The 25051-nt window shown below is 42.4% G+C and overlaps 1 protein-coding gene across 6 annotated transcripts in view; it reads left to right on the forward strand.

Annotated features, from left to right (window-relative positions):
- Window positions 1-25051, forward strand: part of Vps13d (vacuolar protein sorting 13 homolog D) — a 242140-nt gene that overhangs the window by 116582 nt on the left and 100507 nt on the right. For 5 of the 6 annotated variants that reach the window (XM_027947656.2, XM_027947657.2, XM_071617354.1 and 2 more), the window contains 12 exons: window positions 24-271; window positions 1623-1814; window positions 2121-2247; window positions 3763-3905; window positions 7127-7257; window positions 7918-8093; window positions 12856-12979; window positions 13956-14191; window positions 17708-17816; window positions 19891-20054; window positions 21152-21260; window positions 23501-23680. In XM_027947656.2, the coding sequence (XP_027803457.2) occupies window positions 24-271; window positions 1623-1814; window positions 2121-2247; window positions 3763-3905; window positions 7127-7257; window positions 7918-8093; window positions 12856-12979; window positions 13956-14191; window positions 17708-17816; window positions 19891-20054; window positions 21152-21260; window positions 23501-23680 (1939 nt within the window). Of the gene's footprint in view, window positions 1-23; window positions 272-1622; window positions 1815-2120; window positions 2248-3762; window positions 3906-7126; window positions 7258-7917; window positions 8094-11226; window positions 11401-12855; window positions 12980-13955; window positions 14192-17707; window positions 17817-19890; window positions 20055-21151; window positions 21261-23500; window positions 23681-25051 lie in introns of those variants that run through there. The other variant, XM_071617356.1, reaches the window with a different exon arrangement.

Here is a 25051-nt window from a genome sequence, read left to right on the forward strand (position 1 = left end):
TTCACACCATTTTGTCTTCATAGGTTTTGTGTGGCTATAAAGAAAGAGAATTATCCAGATTACATGCCCTCAAACATATTTTCTGACAGTGCAAAACAGATTTTCAGACAGCCAGGGCATACCATATATCTTCTGCCAACTGTGGTGATCTGTAATCTGCTGCCTTGTGAACTTGACTTCTACGTCAAAGGAATGCCAATTAATGGAACCCTGAAACCTGGAAGAGAGGTGGCCCTCCACACTGCTGATACGTCCCAGAACATCGAGCTGGGTAAGGCTGTTGCTTTTGGGTCATTTGTAGCAATCCTGGGAAGAGATCATTGAGCATTTAGACTACTCAGTAAACATCTTGGAGAAATTGCGTGGCACCTGTCATGTCTCAGTAAGCTGGCTCAGAGCAGGTGTGCAGCGAGGAAAAAATGAGGTTTGCAGAGGACATGCTCACATGGTATTCAGTCACTCTGTGTCTTTAGCCCGGCTTTTCTTAGCTGCAGAATGAGCTGTTTTTAGGGAAGGGGTGAATGTGGCTGAGCTCCTGTGTCCCCAGCATCACCTGGGCTCTTTCTCACATGTGATCTCCTGTCATCCTGACAGCAATAGTGATTTGTCCCACTTCACTGATGAAGAAATGGAGGTTAAAATGTTCAGTGCAACAAGTAATTTTCAGTTGTAGGGGTGAGCAAATCAGGGTAGAGAATCACATTTGCAGCACTTAAAGGGGTACATCTGTTGTTTTGGCAGAAAATATATTTCTTTAAGACTGCCACAGACATGTTCAGGTCATAACAATGTTGATATTTCTCTGTATACAGTTTTGAAAGCTCGTTTACTACATTATCTCACTTGATCTGCCCAGGAGTACACATTTCTGTATCAGACAGGTGTTATCTCCATTTTTGAGCTCAATCACTTGAAACTCACTGACCTTCGGCAGTATGTGCTACAATGACAAGATTATGTTTCTGCAACCGGATAGATCCTTGAACTTCATTTAGAAAAGGAAAACAGTGCAATGGTAGTTACTCCTGTAGGCCAGCCCTTTACCACTGGGCTGTACCCTTGGCCTCTAGTCATTCATTCTAGAGAAAAATAGATAAAAATAAATAGAAAAAAATTTGGCATTTAAGTAGTGAGTTTTCTATATTTCTTCACGTGTTGAACAAGGCCTTGTGTAACGCGGGCCTGTCCTCCCACCAGTGCCCCTTGTGTTCAGCGTTACGTTACGTGCTACTCACAGTTCTGCCGGGTAGATCCTGTTACTACCACCTTTTGCAGATGAGACCTAGAGAAGTTCAATAACTTGCTCCATATCATGCAAATAATAAGGCCAGACTGGGGATTGGAAGGAAGGTTCCAGCACAGGGTCTGACTTATAACTCCTCTGATAATCATTGTTGGTAGCTTTTTGGAACTCTGATTCATCTCATTTGCAGTGTAGCTTCCTAGTTTGACTTCCGGGCCATCTGATCTGTTCCTTTTGTTCTTATCCCAGCTAGAGGAAAATGGCCTTTGAGGTCATTAGTGATTTTTCCAAAAAGGAATCCAATTTAATTTTGCTGTGAACTATTTTGACAAACTCTAGTAGTGAGAATCCAGAAAGACAATAGCTGTACCTTCTTTAGGGGTGTCATTGGAGAACTTTCCCCTCTGTAAAGAATTGCTCATTCCACCTGGGACCCAAAACTATATGGTAAGAATGCGACTCTATGACATCAACCGCCGGCAGCTGAACCTCACCATCCGGATTGTATGTCGAGCAGAAGGGTCCTTAAAGATCTTCATTTCCGCTCCATATTGGCTCATTAACAAAACAGGTATGTAAATAGGCTTTTCCAATAAGCCTTGGGGTTGGTCATGGGAATTCAGACATATTTGCTCAGCTATCTAAATGGAGCCAATGCAAATAGATGACTTCAACAGTCTAAGCTGCGGAGACTTTCCTGATTCCATGTGCTTAATCATAGTCAAAACCGTCCTTAGATAACAGATTGAGCCCACAAAACTCAGTTTTCACTATTTTCCCCTTTGCCGATTCTGCATCCCCCCGTTTACTGTTTGCATCTTTGATGGGTAGACTGGGTGGGATTGTTTGATATAAACTTTTTCCATCCTTCCTAAAGGGTTACCACTGATCTTCAGACAGGACAATGCAAAGACAGATGCTGCAGGCCAGTTTGAGGAACACGAGTTGGCCCGGAGCCTGAGCCCTCTCTTATTCTGCTATGCTGACAAAGAACAGCCAAACCTGTGAGTACAGTTATTTATGAGAAGGGGAAATAAGCTCCTAGGGAAGGGTAAAAATTAGCAAAGGCTATAATATATCCGAGTAAGTGGAACTATACTGTAGATAACAGTCCTGACTTGGCAGAGGACTAGAACCATGACCTAATGTGATTTTTTCGGATCTAATTTCTGTGTTATTTGATCCTGAAAATAAACCATTTGTTGGTTTATAATGAAAGCTAGTTTTATTTTACATGTTATTGAAGGAGTTCTCCTATTTATAACTGGGCTGATGAAGAGAAACCTGTATGTCCCTTCTCTTCTCTGCAGTTTCTCTTTTCCTGTAGCCTTGGCAAAGGAGTGGGCATCAGAGAGCAGATGGAGTGGCCCTTTGGCCCTATTGGCTCAATCAGGGCTGTTAGTGGAAGGTTTTGAGCTCCAAAATGTGCCTTCTCATGGTCTTAAACACTCATTGCATGTTTCACAGCTGGGAAAAATAACAACTGTGAGGATTAGATAACATGTCCTTTTAATGTATGGTAGGAATGTTAATTCACTATTGTTCTTGGTTTTGACATTCTGCTTTTTATAAGAGTCTTCTAATTTTATAGCCCTAATCCAGAGATAAATGGATGTATCTTATACTGCTAAAATGGCACACGCCATCATCTATAGAATTTGGCAGAAAGCTTAACAGGAAGGTTTCCGGAGTACTGCACTCAGTGGATACAGATGTGTTTTCCAGGGAGACTGGAATCTAGATTAGTGTTGGAGTCAGAGTTCCGGCTCTTGTCGGAGACACAGCCAGCCTCTTGACACATTCAGCAAGCCCCGTCTCCTTCTGTTCATCAAAGATTTTGACAGTTTTAGATCTAGGGCTGAGCATTTGTCATGGTTGACTTTATCCACAGGATTCACAGTTTCCAGAGTGTTTCCATCTAGATCATCTTGTTGGATTCTCCCCAGCATGCCAGTGACTCAGGAGATAGTTATATTTTAAGATGAGGAGACTGAGGCTCATGGCCAGCGTGCCCTGTGCCCAGGGCTGCATCGCTTGTTCGTGGTGGACCTGGAGCACACACTTAGGACTTATATTTCCAGGATCTGACTGGACACCAGCCAACTGGACGGTGCTTTGCCGATATGAGGGTCTCAGTTCCTGGAGGTGACGTGCTGTCAGCCGCACCTTCTTACATACTGTTCTCAGCTTTTTTCTTGACTCCTTGATTTTCAGGGGAATAGTAGAAATTGTAGCATATTCCTCATGTTTTATTCTCATAGAATCCTGTGCTCTCTCCTAAAGTGTTCATTTGTAGATGTCCAAGTATTTCATATACTGTTGTAACGCGGCTACATCTTAAGATGAGGGTTTGATCACTGATTAATTTTCTCACTCCTGGGGATTCACATGAGAGTGAGGACAAAGTCAGTGTTAGAGGCCTAACTGGGTGCTAGCCACACTAGCATTTCCTGATTAGATGAGTTAGATAAGACTTGCTTGTGGATGAATATATACATCTTTGCTTTTCTGCCCCACAGCTGCACGATGAGAATCGGAAGGGGGATTCATCCTGAAGGCATGCCGGGCTGGTGTCAGGGCTTCTCCCTGGATGGTGGTAGTGGTGTCCGAGCTTTGAAAGTCATCCAGCAAGGAAACCGCCCAGGGCTGATCTATAACATTGGTGGGTTACGTTTGGGCAATGGGAGGATCAGAATCTTTGGCTAGTGACTTTAGGCTTAGAGGAATTAGCTGGCAGTGCATTTTGGCCTGGCTACAAGTGCTGATTTTCTCATTTGACAGTGGGTCAGATACCTACTCTCTGAATGCAATATTGATATCAACGCAGATCTATTCTCCTAGGGATCTGAGGAGCCACCTAAACACTGCCCTTTTGAGGTCTATGGCTGTTTAATTTCAGGCTCACCTGTGTCAGGAAAGTATCAGTTTGTCTTGAATCCTTGTTTTTCAGGGGAATAATAGGAACACTCAGAATGCTTTTTATCCTTCAAGAATTCCCACGCATTCATTAAAATTTGCAAACCCTAAGAGGGTAAGAAGCATTGTTCTCTCTGAAACTAAAGCAGAGAGGTTAAGTGACTTGCCTAGAGGCAAAGGGGAAGTCTGGGTCAGAAGTAGGATTAGAATGGGGGTGTGTGAATTTGAGGCAGAAAATATAATAAAAGACACTTGGTGGCTTAGTCATTAGCAGCCTCCAGACTTGCTTAGCTTCTGGAGGCAGGAAGGGCAGGGGAGGATGCAGTACCCTGTGTTTTAGAGCTACTGGGGCATACTTGAGGGAGTGTCCTAAGGGTTGCGATCAGTTACAGTGTGTCCCTGTGAGAGTGTCTGATTCCAAGGACCTCACAGCCATGTGTGGTGTTGACATTGCACACCACCTAGACCTGCCTTGTCCAGTAGGACCCCTTGTGAGGATGGAAATGTCCTGTTTCATGTTGTCTGATGTGGCAGCCATTAGCCATGTGTGGCTGCTGAGCAGCTGACAGTACGTTCTTGAGAAACGTGGCGATCTGTGACGGAGGAGTGGAACTTTTACTCTTCAGTTTTAAGAATCTTAAATTTAAATAGCGACATTTGGCTAATGGCTGCAGTATTGGACAATAAAGATAAAAAGAGTGATGTTGTAGAAGGAAGATCTGAGGTAGTGGTGGAGTTTACATATTTACCCTGGATCCTGGGCTCAGTTGGGCATGTTTAAGGGTGTGAGGATTTCTTGGTAAAAGAATCTCACAAGTATAGTTTCCTTTTCAGATTTTTCAAACTTGAATTTATATTCATGCTTTCTTGACATGCAAGCCATCTCCTTACAGTTGACATTAAGATTTCTAAAAGAAATAAACTTTATTCGATCCTCCAGTTAAAGATAATGTTCCTCACATTTTCTGACATTTGTTTGCTCCACCACTTGAGTAGGCAAAGGCTGCTTCATGCTGGCTTTCCAATCGCTGTCCGGAAGCCGCTGTCAGGACATCTGTGGGGAGGCCTCAGAGAGGAATGGAACATGCTCCTTTGAGTTGACCAAACCAGAAATATACAGTGACTGTTCACAGGAACCGCCACGCGAGGAGCATTCACTGAGCTCATGGCATGTGCATTCAGGGGCAGGACTGTGATTGGAATTTTGTCACTCCACCAAGGAAGGAAGATTGGTTTAGATAGGACTTTATAACTCTTAATGTTTATGAGATTTCGGCATGTGTTATTGACGGAATTTGTGGAATCTCCTGCTTGAATATTTTGAGGACTTGGATCAGCAATATGTAAAGAACTATCCCAAGCTGAAAAGCCAGGGAGAACTTTGCTAGTTAGCCTTATGTGTACCTCCCGAAAGAAGGATTTTGTGCATTTTGATCTCAGCTCTTGACTTTTAGGGGGTGTGCCAAGGCGACCGAAATTGAAAAGAGAAACAAAAAACCCTCACCTTTTTCCAAATATTGAAGTGTCTGAGCTGTTCTAGGGCACTTTAGATTCTTTTTGTAATACCAAATTAAATGTATCTTTTGTAGACAGACTTTGTATTAGTTGATCAGCTAACTCTTGATAACCGAAGCTCTTCTGTTTATTACAGAAGGAAAAGCAGTAGGCTTACCTCCCTGTCCCAGTATTATGTGGCATTCCTTAGGTGGAGTCTCAGATACACTTATTCTTGTGATTCACTTAGTCATTCAGTCATTTTCAAGGCTTACATTAAAGGAGCATCAGAATTTTCAAGCCAGTGCATTAGATAGTTAACGGATTAGAAGATGTACACTCTAGGATTGTGTTAGAGTCTAGGACACCTGATTGTCATATCAGAAGGTGGAGTCTTCCATTTTCAAGGTTCTGTCCATACATGTGGAGTGCTTCCTTGGGTCCTTATGCACATTGCCCCCCGGGTTGAGCAGGCCACAGGGGCGAGGCACCCTGGGTGCAGACTGTCTGCATTTGAAGCCTGGCCGTGCCCTCTGCTAGCTATGCTACCTGGAGCCACTTACTTAGCTTTCCATACCATAGTTTCCTCATGTGTAAAATGGAAATAATTAAAATACCTGATAAGGCTATTGTGAGGATTAAATGGAAAGCCTTTAGAGGAGGACCTAGTGTATATGAAGAGGTCAGTAAGTGTTATTTTTATTATTTCTACCATAAATATTTTTTATTATTGTACAGTCAGAGCCCAGCCTCGTACTTGGAATATAGATCCCGTATTTATGGTCTGAATGAATGATTCATCTCACTGAGTGTTCTAGTTTTAAATATTGTTATCAGATTTTTTTTTTAAAGGTAATTCTTTATTTGGAACTTCTTGTTTTAAGATTTTCTTCTGACTGACTTCTGTTGTTTTTCCAGTATGTAGTAGGTGCTGAGAACCTACTTATTTTGAGAAAAATGAATTCTATAACACTTAACATTGGGTTTGAGCTGGATTCTTGGACAGTGAACAAAAAGGAGGTTGACAAGAGTCGACTGAGTTCAGGCAGCACAGAGCTCTTAGATCCAGCTAAGAGCTCTGGACATTGTACTGTGTCCTCTAAGAGGGGCAGGTTCTCCAGGGAAGTTCCATGCCTGCGTGTGTGTGTGGAAAGGTATCACGTGAAACTTGGTAGTCAGTTTCATAAACGGAAGCCTGCGGTGTGGGACTGGACACCTGTGTGTTTCAGTTGCTGTCACAGGGCACACACTTCCTGAAGAAATCGGGAGTTGTGGGGCTATTGATGTTGCCCTGGCGCTTTGCATGCAGTTGCTGATTTCACTCTGCCCTTGAAAGGCTTGATGTCCCCCCAGTGACATAGTTGTTTTCTCAGAGAAACTGAGTAATTGTGAAGACTGATGATTTTTTTTTTGTCAGACCAAGAATTTTCTGTTTTTTGATTAATTTATGAAAATGGTTTTTGTTATTTGTAGGTATTGATGTCAAGAAAGGCCGAGGTCGATATATTGACACCTGTATGGTCATCTTTGCCCCCCGTTACCTGTTAGACAATAAATCATCTCACAAGCTTGCATTTGCACAAAGGGAATTTGCCAGGGGACAGGTAAGCAATTTGCTTTTGGAGAATGACCAGTGCTTATTGGTTAGCATAGTGAGCCAGGCATGATGAGTACACTCCTGTAATCCTGGTGAGTGGGGTCAGGGACAAGGGGTGGCTGAGGCAGAAGGATTGCAAGTTCAAAGCCAGCTTTGGCAACTGAGAGAGGCTGTAAGCAACTTAATGAGACCCTGTCTCAAAATAAAATATTAAAAAAGGCTGGGGACGGATATGGCTCAGTAGTTAAGCGTCCTTGGGTTCAATACCTAGTATTAAAAAAAAAAAAATCATGGTGAGTTTTAATATCATGCTTATCTCCCATCACAATGGTATGTTCTGGTGGGGTGCAGTGGCACATTCCTGTAATTCTAGTGACTTGGGAGGCTGAGGTAGGAAGATCACAAGTTTGAGGCCAGCCTTAGCAACTCAGTGAAACCCTCAATAAAAAGGACTGAGGATGTAGCTCAGTGGTAGAACACCCTTGGATCAATTCTCAGTTTAAAAAAAAAAAAAAGACTAAGCTCTGTGATGTGAATAATCCAAATGGCTCTTGGTAGAGGGTGAGACTCAGAGTACCTGGCCACTCAGTAAACATTTGTGTATTACTGGTAACATATTGGGCTGAATTGAACTGTTAACTCAAGCCAGTGGTCTTCTGTGTCTTAGGGAACAGCCAATCCCGAAGGTTATATCTCCACCCTTCCTGGCTCCAGTGTGGTGTTCCACTGGCCTCGCAATGACTATGATCAGCTCTTGTGTGTGAGGTTGATGGACGTTCCCAATTGTATTTGGTCTGGAGGCTTTGAGGTCAACAAGAATAATTCCTTTCATATCAATATGAGGTAAGTTTGAGCTTTCAAAGACAAAGTGTAGACTTGTTTGAGATGCAATAATGTAGTCAGCCCATGCTGCTCTTAGTGAAATGGGCACATGTGTTCCTGGATCCGACAGAGTTCCCAGAGCTGTGGGAGCTATGCAGGAGCATTTGATGGGATGAGCCCATCATGGAGAGTGCTGTGGTTATGAGCCACGGGACAGCTCTGAGCCCAGAGAATGGTTCCTCTGAAAATTCTGTGTGCATTTAGATGGTTACATTGATTATAAAGGTTTTTGTCTGTTCTTACACATTTGTACATCTCTCCAAACCAAGTGATCCTCAGCTCCTCTTTGAGAGAAATCAACTAGATGTATCCTCGAGTAGCCTACAGTGACTTAACCTCTCTGCCTGATCCAAACAAATGCTGTTTTCTTTTAAATTATTATTATTTTTTAAAAATGTAGATGGATACAATACCTTTGTCTTATTTATTTCTTTTTATGTGGTTCTGAGGATAGAACCTGGTGTCTCACCATGCTAGGCAAGTGCTCTACCTCTGAGCCACAACCCCAGCCCCAAATGCTTTTTTTTTTTTTAATTATTAATTTTTTTCCCCTTGGGACAGGAGGTCTTGCTGTGTTATCCAACTTGGCCTCAAACTCCTAGGCTCAAGCAATCCTGTTGAAGCCTCCCAAGCGGCTAGGACTGCAGATGCACACCACATTACCCAAATAAAACAAAGTATAATTGCCATAAAAAATACATAACGTAAAATTTACCATCTCAAGCATTTTCATGTGTGCAGTTCACAATTGTAAGTGCATTTACATTGTGTGATTTCCAGAGCTCTCTTCATCTTGCAAAACTGAAGCCATGTCAATTAAGCAATTCTTCAAGCCTTTCCCTTTGCCCCCAGCCCCTGGCAAACTCCATTCTATTTTGTGTCTCTAGGACTGTGACCACTCAGGGTACTTTATATAAGTAGAATTATACCTTATTTCTCTTTTTTGGGGGAGTGTGGGGGATACCGGGGATTGAACTCAGGGACACTCAACCACTGAGCACATCCCAATCTCTATTTTGTATTTTATTTAGAGACAGGGTCTCACTGAGTTGCTTAGCTCTCGCCTTCACTGAGGCTGGCTTTGAGCTCATGATCCTCCTGCCTCAGCCCCCTAAGCTATTGGGATTACAGGTGTGTGCCACCATGCCTGGCTCCTTATTTCTCTTGTTTGTGACTGGCTTATTTCTTTTATCATAACACCCTCAAGGTTCATCAATATGTTGCATGTGTCAGAATTTTCTTTAATTTTCAGGCTGAGTAATTTCAGGCTTGTATATCTTTCCTACATTTTGTCATTCATTCATCCCTTGATGGACATTTGAGTTGCTTTCACCTTTTGGCTATTATGAATGTGGATATGCAAATACCTGTGCAATAGCTGGGCGCTGTGTTGCATACCTATGATCCTGGCCATTTGGTAGGCTGAGGCACAAAATTGAAAGTTCAAGGCCAGTCTTGGGCAACTTAATGAAACACCATGTCTCACAAAACAAAACAAGCAAGTGTACTGAGGATGTAGCTGTGGCAGAGTACCCTGGTTCAGTCCCCAGTACCACGCACACATGCTACACAAAAGTCGCGTATATTTTGAGGTGGGGGATTTAGTTCAGTGGCAGAGTGCTAAATCAAGCCCAGGTGTGAGGTCCTGGGCTTGATCCTCAGCACTGAAAAAAAGAAAAAGTGAGGAAAAAAGCAAATATCTGTTTAAGACCCTGCTTCATTTCTCATGGGTATAGACACAGACATAGAATTGCTGGAGCACACAGTCATTCTAGTTTAATTTTTTGAGGAACCATCATGCTGTGTTGTGTAACGATCGTAGCATTTTATTCTCCTGCCAACAGCGTGCTGGCTTCTGGTTTCTCCACAATCTCACCAACATGTTACTTTATCCTGGGTTTTGGGTAGTATCCATTCTGTTTGGGGTGAGATAGTGTGTCGTTTTGTCTTTGTGGTCCTGGGAAGTGAACCCCAGGCTCATCCATGCTAACCACACACTCTTCTACTGAGCTGAGCTCCAGCCCTCGTTGTATTTTTAATTCACTTTTCTCTAATGAGTCTGACATTGAACATCTTTCCATGTACCTGTTGGCCATTTGTGTGTCTTTGGAGAAACATCTATTCAAGCCCCGTGCCCAGTTTTGAATTGGACTATTTGTTACATGTTGATATGTAGGAATTCTCTGTTCTGGATATTAACTCCTCGTCAGATAGGTGATCTGCAAATATTTTCTCCTATTCCATTTGTGGCCCTTTCCAATTTTGATTGGGTTCTGTGATGATAGAAGTGGTGTTGACTTTTGATGTAGCCAGTTTATCTATTTATACTTTTGTTATTATGTCCAAGAAATCGTTGTCGTACCCATTGTCACAAAGCTTTGCCCCTTCATTTTCCCAGGAGTTTTAAAGTTTCAGCTCTTGCCTTTCGGTCTTTGATCTGATTAGAGTGACGTTTGTGCATGGTAAGGTGAGGATTGAACTCAGGGGCACTCAACCACTGAGCCACATCCCAATCTCTATTTTGTATTTTATATAAAGACAGGGTCTCACTGAGTTGCTTAGCTCTCACCTTATGTGGTGTGTGGAGATTCCATTTACACCCAGAAGGGTCTTGTCACTGGGTTCCATCCCCAGCAGTGCAAAAAAGTTAGAAAATCTTGTGCTTCAAGATTGTTTTTCTATTCAGAATCCCTTGAGATGCATATAAATTTTATGATTTCCAGAGCTCTCTTGTCGTAAAAAAACAAAACAAAACAAAAAAACGCCATTGGGATGTTCACAGGGATTGTGTGCAGCCTAGACTGTATTGGGTAATATTGACACCCTAACAATATGGTTCCCATTCACGAACTCAGTGTTGTTCCATTTATTTGTGTCTTAATTTATTTCATTAATACTTTTGAAGCTAAATATATGAAATCAGTGCTATTTACATTTAGAAGCAAAATTCAATCTTTTAAGCTTTCTGATTAGTACTGTACAGAGAACACCACTGTGAAGAAACAGAAATATGAATAATTCAACAATAGAATAAAAGTATTTATTCAGAATAAAAGTATTTGTGATGTGACTTATGAATGCTGTGTGTGCTCAGTGGCAGGCCGTTCCCAGTCACACTGCCCGGGCCCTTTCCAGTGAGGATTGCATCCGGGGACTGTGCTTGTCCAGCTGGGCTCCTGGAGCTCCTGGGTGTGCGGCGGTTACTTGAGGGGGAGCCGCGAGTGTAGGGCTCATGTGCCCTCAGTTGTACTTCGCCAGAACTTTGTTGGTATGAGGTGTTCCAAAGGAGATTTCATTTGGGGAAGGGGTGAAAAAAGGTAGGTGATTCTGAAGCTACAGCCATTATCGTCTGCATCCTGCCCAGCTGGAGGCAGTCCAGACCTGTCATGGGAGAACGGGAGGCCAGTCTAGATCAAATAGCGAAGTTACTCATAGTTGCTCAGAAAAAGGGGAGGGAGGAGAGATGACTTGTGTATCTTTTGTTAATCCTTTAAAAATAGTTTTAGCGAGTGTAGTTCTAAACTACTGAGAATAGGCCTGTGCCATCTGTTTCTTTTACTTTCCTCAATTTTTCATTTGGAAACAATTTATAAAAGTAGAACAATGAACTTCCTCAGATCTTACCTAGATTTACTGATTTTTCAACCTTTTGTTCTGTCCCACCCCTGCCTGCCTCTCTCTGGCTGCCCGTGCGCCACTGTGTGAGTGCACATTTTTCATTTCTGAACCACTTGAAAGTGAATTGAAGTCATTGTGTCCAGTTCACCCATAAAAACTCCAGCACTTACTACCTATAAGCAAGGACATTTTTTCTGAATATTACTGATGTTACATACAGAAGAAATTTAATGTTGATAGGACATTTTCTGATCAGTCTCTGTAGGCTGAAAAAGCTGCTGCAGTGTCCTTACAGCAGCCCCTCTCCCATGTCGGCTGTAGTCTGTGGTCATTTTTCTTGCTTGGCTGACATATTCTTTTGTGTTCTTTAATCTGGAGTAGCCCCGCTTTTCCCTTTTTGTCTTTATTGATGTTGACATCTTTGAAGATTCCTTGTAGAATCTCCTGTTTTCTATATGTACATTTGGGCCCAACATTTTGAGTGATAGCACTACCTGTGTGAGGTGTTTCCATCACACCCCCTCGGCAGGCCCAGGACACATGGTCCTATTATAGGTATTATTAAGCTTGATCACTGCTTGGTTAAGCTTGTGTCTGCCAGGTCTCTGTCATAGTTACCTTTTCTTTTTTGAAAAGGAGAGTATTTTCCAGGGATCATACAAGACTGAATATCCCATTTCCCAAGAACCTTTCATTGAAATATTTGATGGTTCTTACCTAAGTCAATTATTACATTGGTGCTTATAAAATGGTGATTTTTTTTTTCCTAATTTTCTCATTTCTTCATTTGTCAGTTGATGCCTTAGGTAAGGATGTCTTTTCCACACCTTCCAGTGATGTGTCTGAGTGTGAGTGTCACACAGACACACACACATGCATTGTGTACATGCTCTTCTCAGCCCTTCTTTACAGAGGATATCCCTTAATAGATGCTGAAGAAGGGAGAGCACTAGACAGTCCCCACTTTGCGCCTCTTATCAGTCCCGGCTTCTTCGGTATGACCGGGGAGCCTCCCGTGGGGCCAGTAGTTTTGAAGGCACAGCGTGAGAGGAAAGTGACTGCAGCTTGTCTCTTTTATTGAGCTTCTTGTGTTTCCTTCTTGCAGGGATACCCTGGGGAAATGCTTCTTCCTACGAGTGGAGATCACCCTCCGAGGAGCCACATATAGGATCTCCTTCAGTGACACAGATCAGTTACCCCCTCCTTTCCGAATTGATAACTTTTCTAAGGTACCAAGTGGGGTAGAGAGCCGATGGACTCTTCTCGTGCCGGGGGTGGAGTGTACACTACCTTTAAGACAGTGGCCCAGCACACTACCCACCAGCTGTGCAGGTGGCTCCCCGCGGCTCCTCAGCCCTAGGAGTCCTTAGCACTAGGAGGTGGTGTCTGCTGGTCATTTGGACTGCTGAGCAGCCTTGTCCATGCAGAAGTAACCTTTTAACCCCCCATACTTATTTTGGTTAGAGCATTTGCTTGTTGTGACGTGCTATATAGATACTCTATCCAGGCAGAGAAAGGAACCAGATGGCCAGCAATAGTGGAATGGGCACTTCTTCTGCTGCTTAGTTATGGGACATTTTTATAACTCTTACAAGCAAAGCCCTTCTATTTTAGATTGCTCCTGTGAATAAGTGTCTTATAATATATATGTGACTTTCTATAACCACATTCCTAGATTCTTATTCCCTTGTGTATATATCACAGGGGAGTGGGGAGGGAAAAAAAACCCTCGAAAGGATAGAATTGCTTCTTTATTAGCTGGGGTACCGAGGATTGAATCCAGGGCTGCCTGTCCGCTGAGCCATATCCCCAACCCTTTTTTGTATTTTATTTAAAGACAGGGTCTCACTGAGTTGTTTAGGGCCTCATTGAGTTGCTGAGGCTGGCTTTGAACTCACAATCCTCCTGCCTCAACCTCCTGACATTGGGAATACTGGCATGTGCCACTGAGGCTGGCTTGGCAAAGCTTCTTAAAGCTCTCCATCCAGTGGACTGTAGCCCTGGTCTGTCAGTCGTGCACCTTTTTAGTTTTTGAGGTGATTAGGAAAGCGTTGGAGGAGATGAGATGACAGGCCTCTCTAGGCTTGTTCCTGTGAGCAGGTCACTGGGAAGGACCTGGAGCTGAACCCTGTGAAGCACGACCTTCCTTTCCAGTCACACTGCTCTGAATGCAGTTCCTCTTGTACTCTGTGTTCATTGCTCTAGGTCCCCGTTGTCTTCACGCAGCATGGCGTAGCTGAGCCCAGGCTCCGAACTGAAGTGAAGCCCATGACCTCATTGGACTATGCCTGGGACGAGCCCACCCTGCCGCCATTCATCATGCTGACTGTGAAGGGGGCTGGCTCCTCGGAGATCAGCTGCAACATGAATGACTTCCAGGATAACCGACAGCTTTATTATGAAAATTTCATCTACATCGCTGCTACGTATACGTTCTCTGGGTAATTCTGGATTAAATTACTGTTCTTATAAAGCAGAAGGTTCTAATTATTTACTGGTTTTAAATTTTAAGCAGTTTCTGGGGAAATCAAAGTACAGAGAAAGATTCCTCCCTACTTTATCAAATCCTAGGCTTATGGCCTAACTTGAGAGGTCATTTAGTCTAAATCCTTTCTTTCACTTAGCTTAAAATTTATCCCAAGAGGCAAGACTCTCCTCTTTTTTAAAGATCTCTCCCATTAATCTATCCCAGTATTTAACAACTCCTCCCATGAGTTATTCTTTTATCTTAAATTCTTCTTATATCAAAGAATTACTTGGAATGTATTTCTTAAACTTTGTTCTATTTATTAGTCTGTTTGCCTCTTTCTTCCTTTTTAGAAATATTTCTGGTGCTGGGTGTTGAACTCAGTACTGAACTACATCGTCACTCCTTTCTGTTTTTGTTTTGAGAGGGAGTCTCACTAAACTGCTGAAGCTGGTCTCGAGTGTGTGATCCTCCTGCCTCAGTCTCCTTAGTTGCTGGGATTTTAATAGATGTTTTCCCCTTTCTTTATTTGAAACTGACTGATCTTCATAATTGATTGTCTTGATTCTGACTCCTCTTTGCACTAAGAATGCTGCTTCTTCAGACACTTAACAGTCTGAGTGCTCACCTGGAACCAACTGTAGTACTTAACTTCACAGTATTTCCAGCTGTCTTAGAATTATAATCTTAACTGTTTGAACAGTTGTATTTAGAGAACTCAGGTGAAGAATTTAAGCTTATTCCAATTCTGCTATTGATGGTCACATACAAGATTCAGAGTACTGAGTTTTCAAAAAGTAGTCATTCTGCCAAGGTGTAAATGTGCTGAAGATACAGGACCACTTTTAAGGTTTACCTGTGAAGATATGGGAAATAGCTGAATCTTTAGCATTATAAACATCAATAATTTGAATAGAACATTGAAAGTCATATTTCTTTCCAAAATGTTCTGCATGATTTTCCTTCTGAATGAGATTCTTATAGGTGCCTGGGGCCCACAGAACAATCTCTGTATCTTTGTATCTGCCTGGAGGTCAGATTTCACTAGCTGTGGATTGAATTTGCAGAGAAGAGAGAGCTCCTTTCCCTTGTGTGTGGCAGGTCCCTTTAGCAACCATGGTGCTGAGGTGTTTGTCTTGTTAGAATCGATCCAGTCATGTTTGTTTGCTTGTTGCTTGATTGTTTTTAAAGATTATGGCACTTGACAGTGTGACCTGCTTAGGATTTAGTGCCTGAAAAACCAGTTCTGAATCTAGTTGCTAGGCGTGTTTTCCCTTCTGTTCTGTAAATTCCAGTAGCTATTAAGCTCCTTAACTGAAAAGTCCTGGTGGAGGACGATGAGCATAGTGGGTGGAGTGACATGGAGCAGAGAAAAAGAGAAGGGCCCCGGACCTGGTGTGTGGGTCTCACAGCAGAATTCCAAGACCCCTGGTTTGCTAAGTGGTTGAGCCATTCTTGAGAGCATCTTTGACACTATTTCTTTGCATCTTGGTGGGAACTAATGATAGAGAAAAAGACTCCAAAGATGAAAGTAGCCATTTTAAAGTGAACAGTTCAGTGGCATTTAATACATTTTTGATATTTGACCATCACTTCTGAAGAAATCCCAGAACCACCCATCAGTGCCTCCTCACTCCTCCTCCGCCCCAGACCTTGGCAACCGCTAGTCTGCATTCTGTCTCTGTGGATTTACCTCTTCTGGATACTTCACATAAATGAGGTCACATAAGTGACCTTTGTGTCTGGCTTTTTTCACGTAGCTTGTTTTTTAGGTTCAGCTACTTGTGGCATGTACTAGTACTTCATTCTTTTTATGAAAAGTGTTTAATACTTTTGTGGCTGAGTAATATTCTCTTCTGTGTGGGTGTGTGTGCTGCATTCTCTTGATTGATCTGCTGCCGAGCATTTGGGTTGTTTCCGCCCCTTGGCTCCTATGAGCAGTGCTGTTTTGAACATGCCTGTACATGCTTTTGTTTGAGCCCTACTTGTGATTCTTTCATGTTAATACCTAGGAGTGGAGTTGCTGAGTTGACAGTGATTCTGTGTTTTTTTTTTAATATGGGGCATTGAACCCAGAGGGGCTTAACCACTGAGCAACACATCCCCAACCCTTTTTATTTTTAGAGACAGGGTCTCAATAGGTTGCTTTTGTGAGTATGTTTGCTGGATTGATGGAGTGAAAACTAGTTAGTGTGTGCTTCTAGCTAAGTTGCTGAGACTGGCCTTGAACCTGCGATCCTCCTGCTCAGCCTCCCTAGCCACTGATTTCAGGCGTAGGACACTGCATCCAACTGTGTTTAACTTTGAGGAATGCCCTACTGTGTTCTGGTGTTGAACCTTCGTGCATTCCCACCAGCAGGTGCAAGGGCAAGGTTCTGGTTTCTCCACTTCCTCACCAACACGTTAGTGCTGTTTATTTATTTATTTTGTGTATTCTGCCCATTCTGCTGTATATGAAATGGCAGCTTATTGTGGTTTTGATTTGTATTTTGTTTTCTTTTTGATTAACGTGGATTTGTTGTACATTTTTGAATAACTAATAGAGTGTCTCCTCTTTTTTTATGTGCTTAGGAGCCATTTGGAGAAACACCCATTCAGATCCTTTGCTCATCTTAAAATTGAAGTATTTGTCTTTTTTTAATGTAAATCTAATACCAGTCTCTTATCAGATACATGATTTGCAGATGTTTCTCCCATTCTGTGAGTTGTCTTTTGACTTTTTGAAGGTATTCTTTTTTTAAAAAAAATATTTTTTAGTTATACATGGGCACAGTGTCTTTATTTTGTTTATTTATTTTTATGTGGTGCTGAGAATCGAGCCCAGGGCCTCACATTTGCAAGGCAAGCGCTCTGTCACTGAGCCACAACCCCAGCTCTTGAAGGTATTCTTTGTAGGACAATAGTTTTTCAACTCAATGAAATCTTACCTGTTTTTTTTTTTTTTTTTTTTATTGTGGTTTTGGTGTCATGAAGATTAATTTTTAATTCTGAATTTATCAGTACCTTTTGTGATAACAGGGATTAATGGAAATAGACAAATAATCTGAATTAAATCTCCTCCAGGAACCCCACAGAGAAGCTAGACTGCAGCATTCCATAAAGCTTAGGATTTTTAAGCCACAGAGGAACACAGGAGCGTTGAGTTGGAGGATACAGATTCTGGGCCCACGGGTTTTTCTTCATCCCAGAGGGACTTGTGGTTTCTTGCCAAGACTCCATGGGATGCCATGATGCTGATCGTGATGTTGATGTTCTGCTGGCAGAGTAGAGCAGTTGTTAATCCCAAGGACGTCTATCTTGTTCTTTGGTTTTTTGCTTTATTTTTTCCTTTTGCCTCTGAATATATATAGTCATCCTTTCATGTCTGAATTTTAAGATACTAAAATTACCTGCGGCAGGATAGACATCAGTGTATATCTTCTTACAAGATGAATCCTTGAGCAGGGCAGGGGAAGATACAGTGTGTGTGTGCTCATTGATTTAACTCTAGTTTGCAGGAGGGGACAGGAAGGCCCGGCTCTGCCAATAAGGCCATCACCTGTGCAGAGCTCGTCTTGGACGTCTCACCAAAGACACAGAGAGTCATCTTGAAGAAGAAGGTAAGTGCTCAGGCCCTGGGGTTTAAAATGAGGGTTTGTAGCACAGGAAGGCGCTCAGGTCAGCCATTCTAGAGTGGGTGTTTGACAGATGAGGAAATGAAAGCTTGGGTTGAGTATCTTGCTCGGGACTCCTCGTTCCCTACCTTGAGCAAGATCACTCTGGAATGGCCTGTGGCACCAGTGGGATACTGGAGGTGCTTGGTATCAAGTAGAGAGGCAGGCCTGGGGAAGGGGAGGGGTGCTGTGTACCTCATTTCCTTGTAGTCATGCGAGATGGCAGCCCCCGGTAGGAAGCACTGGTACCTTTCTAGGTTTGAGTCCTGGCTCATCCAGTAAAAGGTAGATGATGTTTGGTATTTCCTATTTCTTTCTTACCATTTTTCTGCTGACCTCCCATGTGTATAAAAAGGATCATGTACATAAAGTACTGTATCAAGAGACGAATGAGTATAGTACACAAACGTTTATAGAGGCCGGAACCTGTGCCAGGCATGTTCCATGCACCTTGTATGCACTACACTTATCTCAAGAACTGTACTGTGTGGCTTAATTTCCCTCTTTGACAGATCAGGAAAAAGAGGCTCTAAAAGATTAGGTAACTTGACCAAGGTTGCTCAGTTTATAAACTGTGTAGCTGGGACTCAAACCCTGGCATTTTGACTCCAGCATACGCACGACACACGGGTAGTTTCTACTTTGTAGAATGTACAATACAAAAGCAATCTTTCCCGCACACGTGAAGCATGTGAATGAGTCTGTAGGACCCAGAGTTATCTGTTGCCCTGGGGAGCTCCTCACTAGAAGGAGCGCATGTGATCTTGACGTAAATGGCTAGAGTAGAGGTGTTACTGGGTGTGTTAGAGGCAGCAGAGCAGAGCAGAGCTGGTAAGGCTCTGGCTCTGGCATGAGGCTGTGGAGACTTCAGTCCTCAGCCTACCACCTGTTAGTTAATATGACCAGGGGGAGTTACTTCATCTGCCTGAGCCTTAACTTCCTCATCTGTAAGTAAGGATAATAACAGTATATGCCTCTTTGGATTATTTTTAGGATCAAATGTGCTATTGCATGAAAGTCCCTCAGACCAATATCTGGCACATAGAAAAGTCTCAATAAGTGTTATTACTCCTAATATAAAATGAATTCTAGGAGCTGGGGGTGTGGCGGTATAGTGCTCACCTAGCATGGATGAGGCACTGGGTTCATCCTCAGCACCATATAAACATAAATAAATAAAAATAATGATATTGTGTCCATCTACAACTAAAAAAAATATGTAAAAAAATGGATTCTAGGGCTAGGGTTGTGGCTCAGAGGTAGAGTGCTCGCCTACCATGCATGAGGCACTGGGTGCGATCCTCAGCAGCACCACATAAAAATAAAATAAAGACATTGTGTCCCTTATAACTAAAAAATAAATATAAAAAAATGGATTCTGGACTTTGATGATTGATTTGAAAACCCATTTGCTGTTTTAAGTATTCCTAAGGAGAAATAAATATTTAGAATGAACATAAATCAACCTAGTATAACCTTTGAATTCATTTGAATGTAACCAACTTGTAAACATTGGAAATAATCAATATGGTAGCACTGGGGAGGGGTGGAGGACCTTGTTAAGTGCTGGTTGTCTGTAATTGTAAGGGTTACCAGTTACCAGACATCGACACTGTCGTGCGCTTTACATAATTGGATCCTTCTCTATAGTGAAGGCACCTGCGGGTTGCCGTCTAGAATAGCAGTCGTCAGGGCAGTATAGCTTTGTAGGAGACTTCCCAGCCATTTGTTTCTAATTTTTTTTAAAGGAAAATATATTAGGTCTATAAAACGAATACTTTTTAAAAAATTTGCAGTATTTGTAATTTTTGTTTATTTGGTTTAAGAGTTTAGCATAGTTCATCCTAGGTGCAACCGGAGATTGACAACAGTGAAAGTCTGAATTAAGCATTTGTATGATGTGAAAATGTCTTATTCCAGTTCCAACTTGCAAACTTAGCCCTTAGAGGAAGTTGTTGAAGAGAGCAGCTAGTTAGGGCTGCTCCTGATGCGTTTCTCTTTGTGTGTATTTGCTCAACAGGAACCAGGAAAGCGCTCTCAGCTCTGGAGGATGACAGGAACAGGAATGCTGGCCCACGAAGGCTCTTCAGTTCCTCACAACCCCAACAAGCCCTCGGCCACCCGCTCCACTGAGGGTTCTGCAATCCTAGATATTGCTGGTCTTGCTGCAGTTACTGACAACAGGTAGTTTTCTTGATTCTCATTTTCTTTTATTAATGTGGTTTTGTGGCTCTAAGCTCCACACTGAACTTCATGCACTACCCCTCCAGGTGACCTTTGATCAATCTCTTTGCTCTTACATTCAGACTCAGAGGAAATCTACAACAAAAAATATTGTTATGTAGGGACTGGGGCCGTAGCTTAATGGCAGAGTGCTCGCCTAGCATGCGTGAGGCACTGGGTTCAGTCCTCAGCACCACATAAAAATAAACAAATAACATAAAGGCATTCTGTCCATCTACAACTACAAAATTTTTTTTTTTTTAAAAAGTGTTATGTAAACTCTTGTAATAATTTGTATTTTTATATCCATATTTTTCTTCAATGACAGAAGTCCATCAGCTTCCTAGACAAAAATGGATTCTGAACTTTGATGATTGATTTGAAAACCCATTTGCTGTTTTAAGTATTGGACTTTTCATTTTTATTTTTTTAACAGGATGATGATACCCACACAGGTTAAGAAATGTCAGATCTAAAAAGGATGTATAAAAAGTGAATATTTCTTTCACCCAAACTTCCAGTCCACTCTTACTTTCTAGAAGTGAATACTTAAAAAAAAAAATCTTTTGTATAATTAACAAGAGACTATACAAATGTGTTTTTATGAACTCTCAGGATTCAAATCCACTTGTTAAGTTTGCATAAATTATTTTCTTTTCCCGTGCCTTAGCTTCTCCATTCAATCAGTATATTTGTTTTTAGTTTGATACCTTATTTATGTCTAAAAGGACTTACAAGTTAAAACACAAGGAAAGGACTTAGAAATAACATGGAAGAAGACTCTTGAGAAGATTTTAAGTATACTTAGCAGAGAACCCATCCCGTGCTGCATGGAGGCAGCAGGAGGCTGACACGCAGATCCCTGGGGCCTCATCCCTCGTGCCCCTCTTCGTTGCTTTCCATGTTGAGAGGCTCCTGCTGCCGTGAGGCTGAAGCTGGCTGCCTGGTAGATTTTAAGGGTGGAGGGTCCTGGAGGGAAGAAGAGCAAAGCTGCCCCCACTTCTCCTCAGGCCAGATGCCGCCCACCCTGGGGTCTCACTGCATTTCTCTTTGTCCAGATACGAGCCGCTGATGCTAAGAAAGCCCGACCGCAGGCGAAGCACGACTCAGACGTGGAGTTTCCGAGAAGGAAAACTGACATGTGGCTTGCATGGGTTGGTGGTCCAGGTCAGTAGTCCTGATGCCCCTTGTTGCAGCACGCAGGGGGTAAGGCTTCCTTGACAGAGTCTCAAGCAGGATGTACATGATAACTTGTTCAGTGGGAAAAACTAAATACAGAGCAACGTGTGTTCTATTATTCTGTTTCTGTTAGAGGACAGTCAGGAATTTTCTTTGTGCACCAGGGTGTACATGGGAACTGTTCTTGATGGTGATATACAGCCAGTGTGTCAAGAATGGCTCTCTGTGGGTGATAGCTTTTTCCCTTGGTTTCTTAGGATTTTGTTTCTCTGACATTAATCACGTATGTTTTTTTTAAAAAGAAGGAAAGAAAATATCAACTAAAAATCCACCACTAAGTTAGATGGTTTAGTTTTAGACCTGTGAAGTTGGTATAATAGTGACAAGAGTCTATACAGTGTTCTAGGAGATAGTAAGTCATCTGGGCTCCACATGCCCTTGATTCTGTTTATTCCTGCATTCTTAGTGATACCCAAATAAGCATTTAATTGTTGTAGCAAATGTCAGAATCAAGATTACTAGACAATTTCCTGTGTACTCAATTCAGCCTGTCTATTCCATACTAAATTCCCAGGTGCTTTATAAGCAAATATGTGTTTGGAAAAGAATTTAGATTTTCTGCCAGAGGGGGCTTCAGGCTGGGAACAAGACCACAGATCTGAGATAAACATTGAGGAGGGTAGGTGTCGAGGAGGTTTCAGCAGATAGCTGTGTGTGCAGTTCTGTCCCCACTGGAGTTTTATCCAGGCAATAACTACTTGAACATCATGCCCTTGTTGAGAACTGTTGGTATGTGCCCGGTAGATACCAGGCTGTCCTTTGGTTTGGGACACTGCCATCTAGGGCAGTGTGCACAACGGCAAGGAGCCCCTGGCTGCTATTTGGTGAGATTTATTTTCTTTATCTCTGTTGCCCTGAGCTTTTTTCATCAAAGGCAAGCTGCCTACTTATATGATGCACACATCTGGAATGGATTTGTGATTTTCAATTAGCAATACAATTCAGACTTGTAGAGGCAAAGCGGGGGGGGGGGGGGGGGCTTGTTATAATTGGTGGGTTCTGGGTTTGACCCTGATTTTACTTTTAGTTTGTTTCTAAAGTCCATGTAATTTCGCTTCTTTTGGAGTGCTTTCCTCCCCCAAATCTCTTTCTGGTGTTTGTTGTTTCTTGAATCTGTTTCATCATTTTCTGCTTGTGAATTAACCCATAATCACAGTATTCAGCAGAGCAGAATGTGTTTGGTTAGGGAAATGAGCTTGTTTCAATCTTATTATGGTGAATAAAGTAATTGAAGGCATTAAAGCCTTTTCTGACACTGTCTTCATGAGGCTGTGCCCTTTCTAGCCCACAGCAGCCTCCTCTGTGCTGACAACTGTCCTGAAGACCCAGGTCAGAGTTTCCTTTTCATCACTCAGTATTTACAAAATTAACAAGGGGTCCAGACAGTCTCTGTGCCTGTCTCCAGCCTGCAGTATGCTCCCTCGGGCTTGCCCTGTAGACTTGAATGTCATGTGGGGAATTTGAAAAGGACCTGTTTTTCCCTGAAGACCTGCGTGACTGGGCACTGGACGATGTTCCCTGTGCCATGTTACCTTTTAGAAGAAGCACCAACTTTTGCACATTGGAGTTGGTTGTCCAACCATAGGCCTATTTGGGAAGATTTTTAACTCTAGAATTTATTTCTTATTAGAAAGCTAAATGATAGCAATTGTTTAATTTTCATAACACAAACCTAGTGAGAATACTTAAAGAAACAAAGCTAGTTGTGGCTACTTTTAAAAGTTGTTTTTTAGGGGCTGGGGTTGTGGCTCAGCGGTAGAGTGCTCGCCTAGTACACGCGAGTACTTCTATCCTCAGCACCGCATAAAAATAAATAAATAAAAATAAAGGTGTTATGTTCAACTACAACTAAAAAATATTTTTTTAAAGTTGTTTTTTAATGACTGGAAGTTATTGCAAGGCAGAATAAAACCAATCTACTCTATTCATGGAATTATCTCTTACTACATGCTTATATTTCATTCCCCAAATTTATACAGCATAGCTTTCCCTATTACTCACATAATCCTACTTTCATCTGTAAATCTAAACAAATAGTAAATGCTTGGCTGTAGGTCGATCATGACTCTGCAAAAGAGAATTTGAGTTTTGTGACCTGTTTCAGATGGTGTGTTGAGTTATTAGGCCCTGTGCCTTTGCCTTTTCTTATGCCTTTCAATGTATTTTAGGCCAAAGGAGGACTTTCTGGCTTATTTGATGGAGCTGAAGTTGTTCTTGGTCCTGACACATCTGTGGAGCTTTTGGGACCAGTTCCACCCGAGCAACAATTCATTAACCAAAAGATGAGGCCTGGCTCTGGAATGTTATCCATCAGAGTCATCCCAGATGGACCGACTAGAGCACTCCAGGTGATAATTATCATTGGACCTGACATGAAACTCATGTCCTCTCCCCCACCCCCTGGTTAGTCCTTCAGGAAGCATTTACTGAAAATATTGATGCTAGGTGTGAGGATATGGTGTCTTCACTGTAAAATGGGGTGAACCCATGTTATAAAGTTGCTGTAAGAAATAAAGTAGAAGTAAGATATAACTAATATTTAAGCAGTTGGTGTATTGGAAGCTGTAATAACAAGAAGATAAAAGTCCCCTCAGAAGACAGTTAGAATGCTGTGTTATGTGAGGGTGGGAGTGGAGGGCATATGGAAAGCATTTGTGTTCCTGGACTCGGAGGCTGGGGCATTCCTACAGCAAGAAGCAGTGCTTGAGCTGAGCAGCCATGGTTACTACAGGGAGTTGCCAGAGGGGTGGGGAGTCGGGGTGGTGGGAAGGGTGTTCGTTCAGCGTGTGCTTATTGAGTAGCTGCTAGAACCAGGCAGAGATCTTTGCCCCTGAACAAAGAGACACAATTCCCTATTCTCATAGAGTTTGCCTTCTGAAGTGGGGATAGACAATCAGTGAGAAATAAACATAAAAAGTAAATTGTATAGTATTTGGGGAAGTTGGCTAGTGAAGGTCCACAGGTAAGGGAGTGGTCTTCAGTTCTTTTGACACAGAGAATGTGGGGAGGCGCAAGGCTGGGCAGAGCAGAGGCCACATCATTCAGAGCCTTGGGAAGACACAGACAGCTCAGTGGTTTTTCTAAAGCAACACGAGTCAGGGACGGGTGTGATCAGAAGTTATTTTGGATAACTCATTTTGTCTGCAGTTTGGGGCAAAACACAGCTAGAGTAAGGTCAGTTGAAGGCTCTTGTAGTAATGTGGTAGGAGATGACCTGGCCTGAGCTGAACAAGTGGCAGGAGTGGGCATGGTAGGGACAGAGAAACAAAGCTGTTCAGGAGGAGAGAGTCAGAGTTGGTGACCGGCTGACTGTGGGACCTGAGGAGAGGAAGGCGCCAGGATGGCTTCCAGAATTCCCATTTAGGCAGCAAAGAGGAGAGTCATCCAGGTCACCAAAAGATGAACACGGAGTGGACTGTCAGGAAATGAGGAGTTGAGTCTAGGATTGTTGTGAATGTCATTATATGTTATCTACATGAAGATGTCCAAAAGTCATGGTAGATGTGGGTCTGACACTCAGAGGGGAGGTCTACATTGGAAATGGGTTTCATTAGTCCTAATGTAATTAATAAACAAGGACCAAAGCCACCGGAACGTAACGGTGAGCTCTCTGAGATGGGACGTCGTAATTCATATCATAATCCGCCATGGCACTTTAAAAGCAGCCTCCTCTTCTGGGGGAGATGAATGCACATTTTGACTCGACCCACCGTTGCAGA

Source organism: Marmota flaviventris, chromosome 10 (assembly GCF_047511675.1).
Source record: "Marmota flaviventris isolate mMarFla1 chromosome 10, mMarFla1.hap1, whole genome shotgun sequence".
NCBI classification, from domain to species: Eukaryota; Metazoa; Chordata; class Mammalia; order Rodentia; family Sciuridae; genus Marmota; species Marmota flaviventris.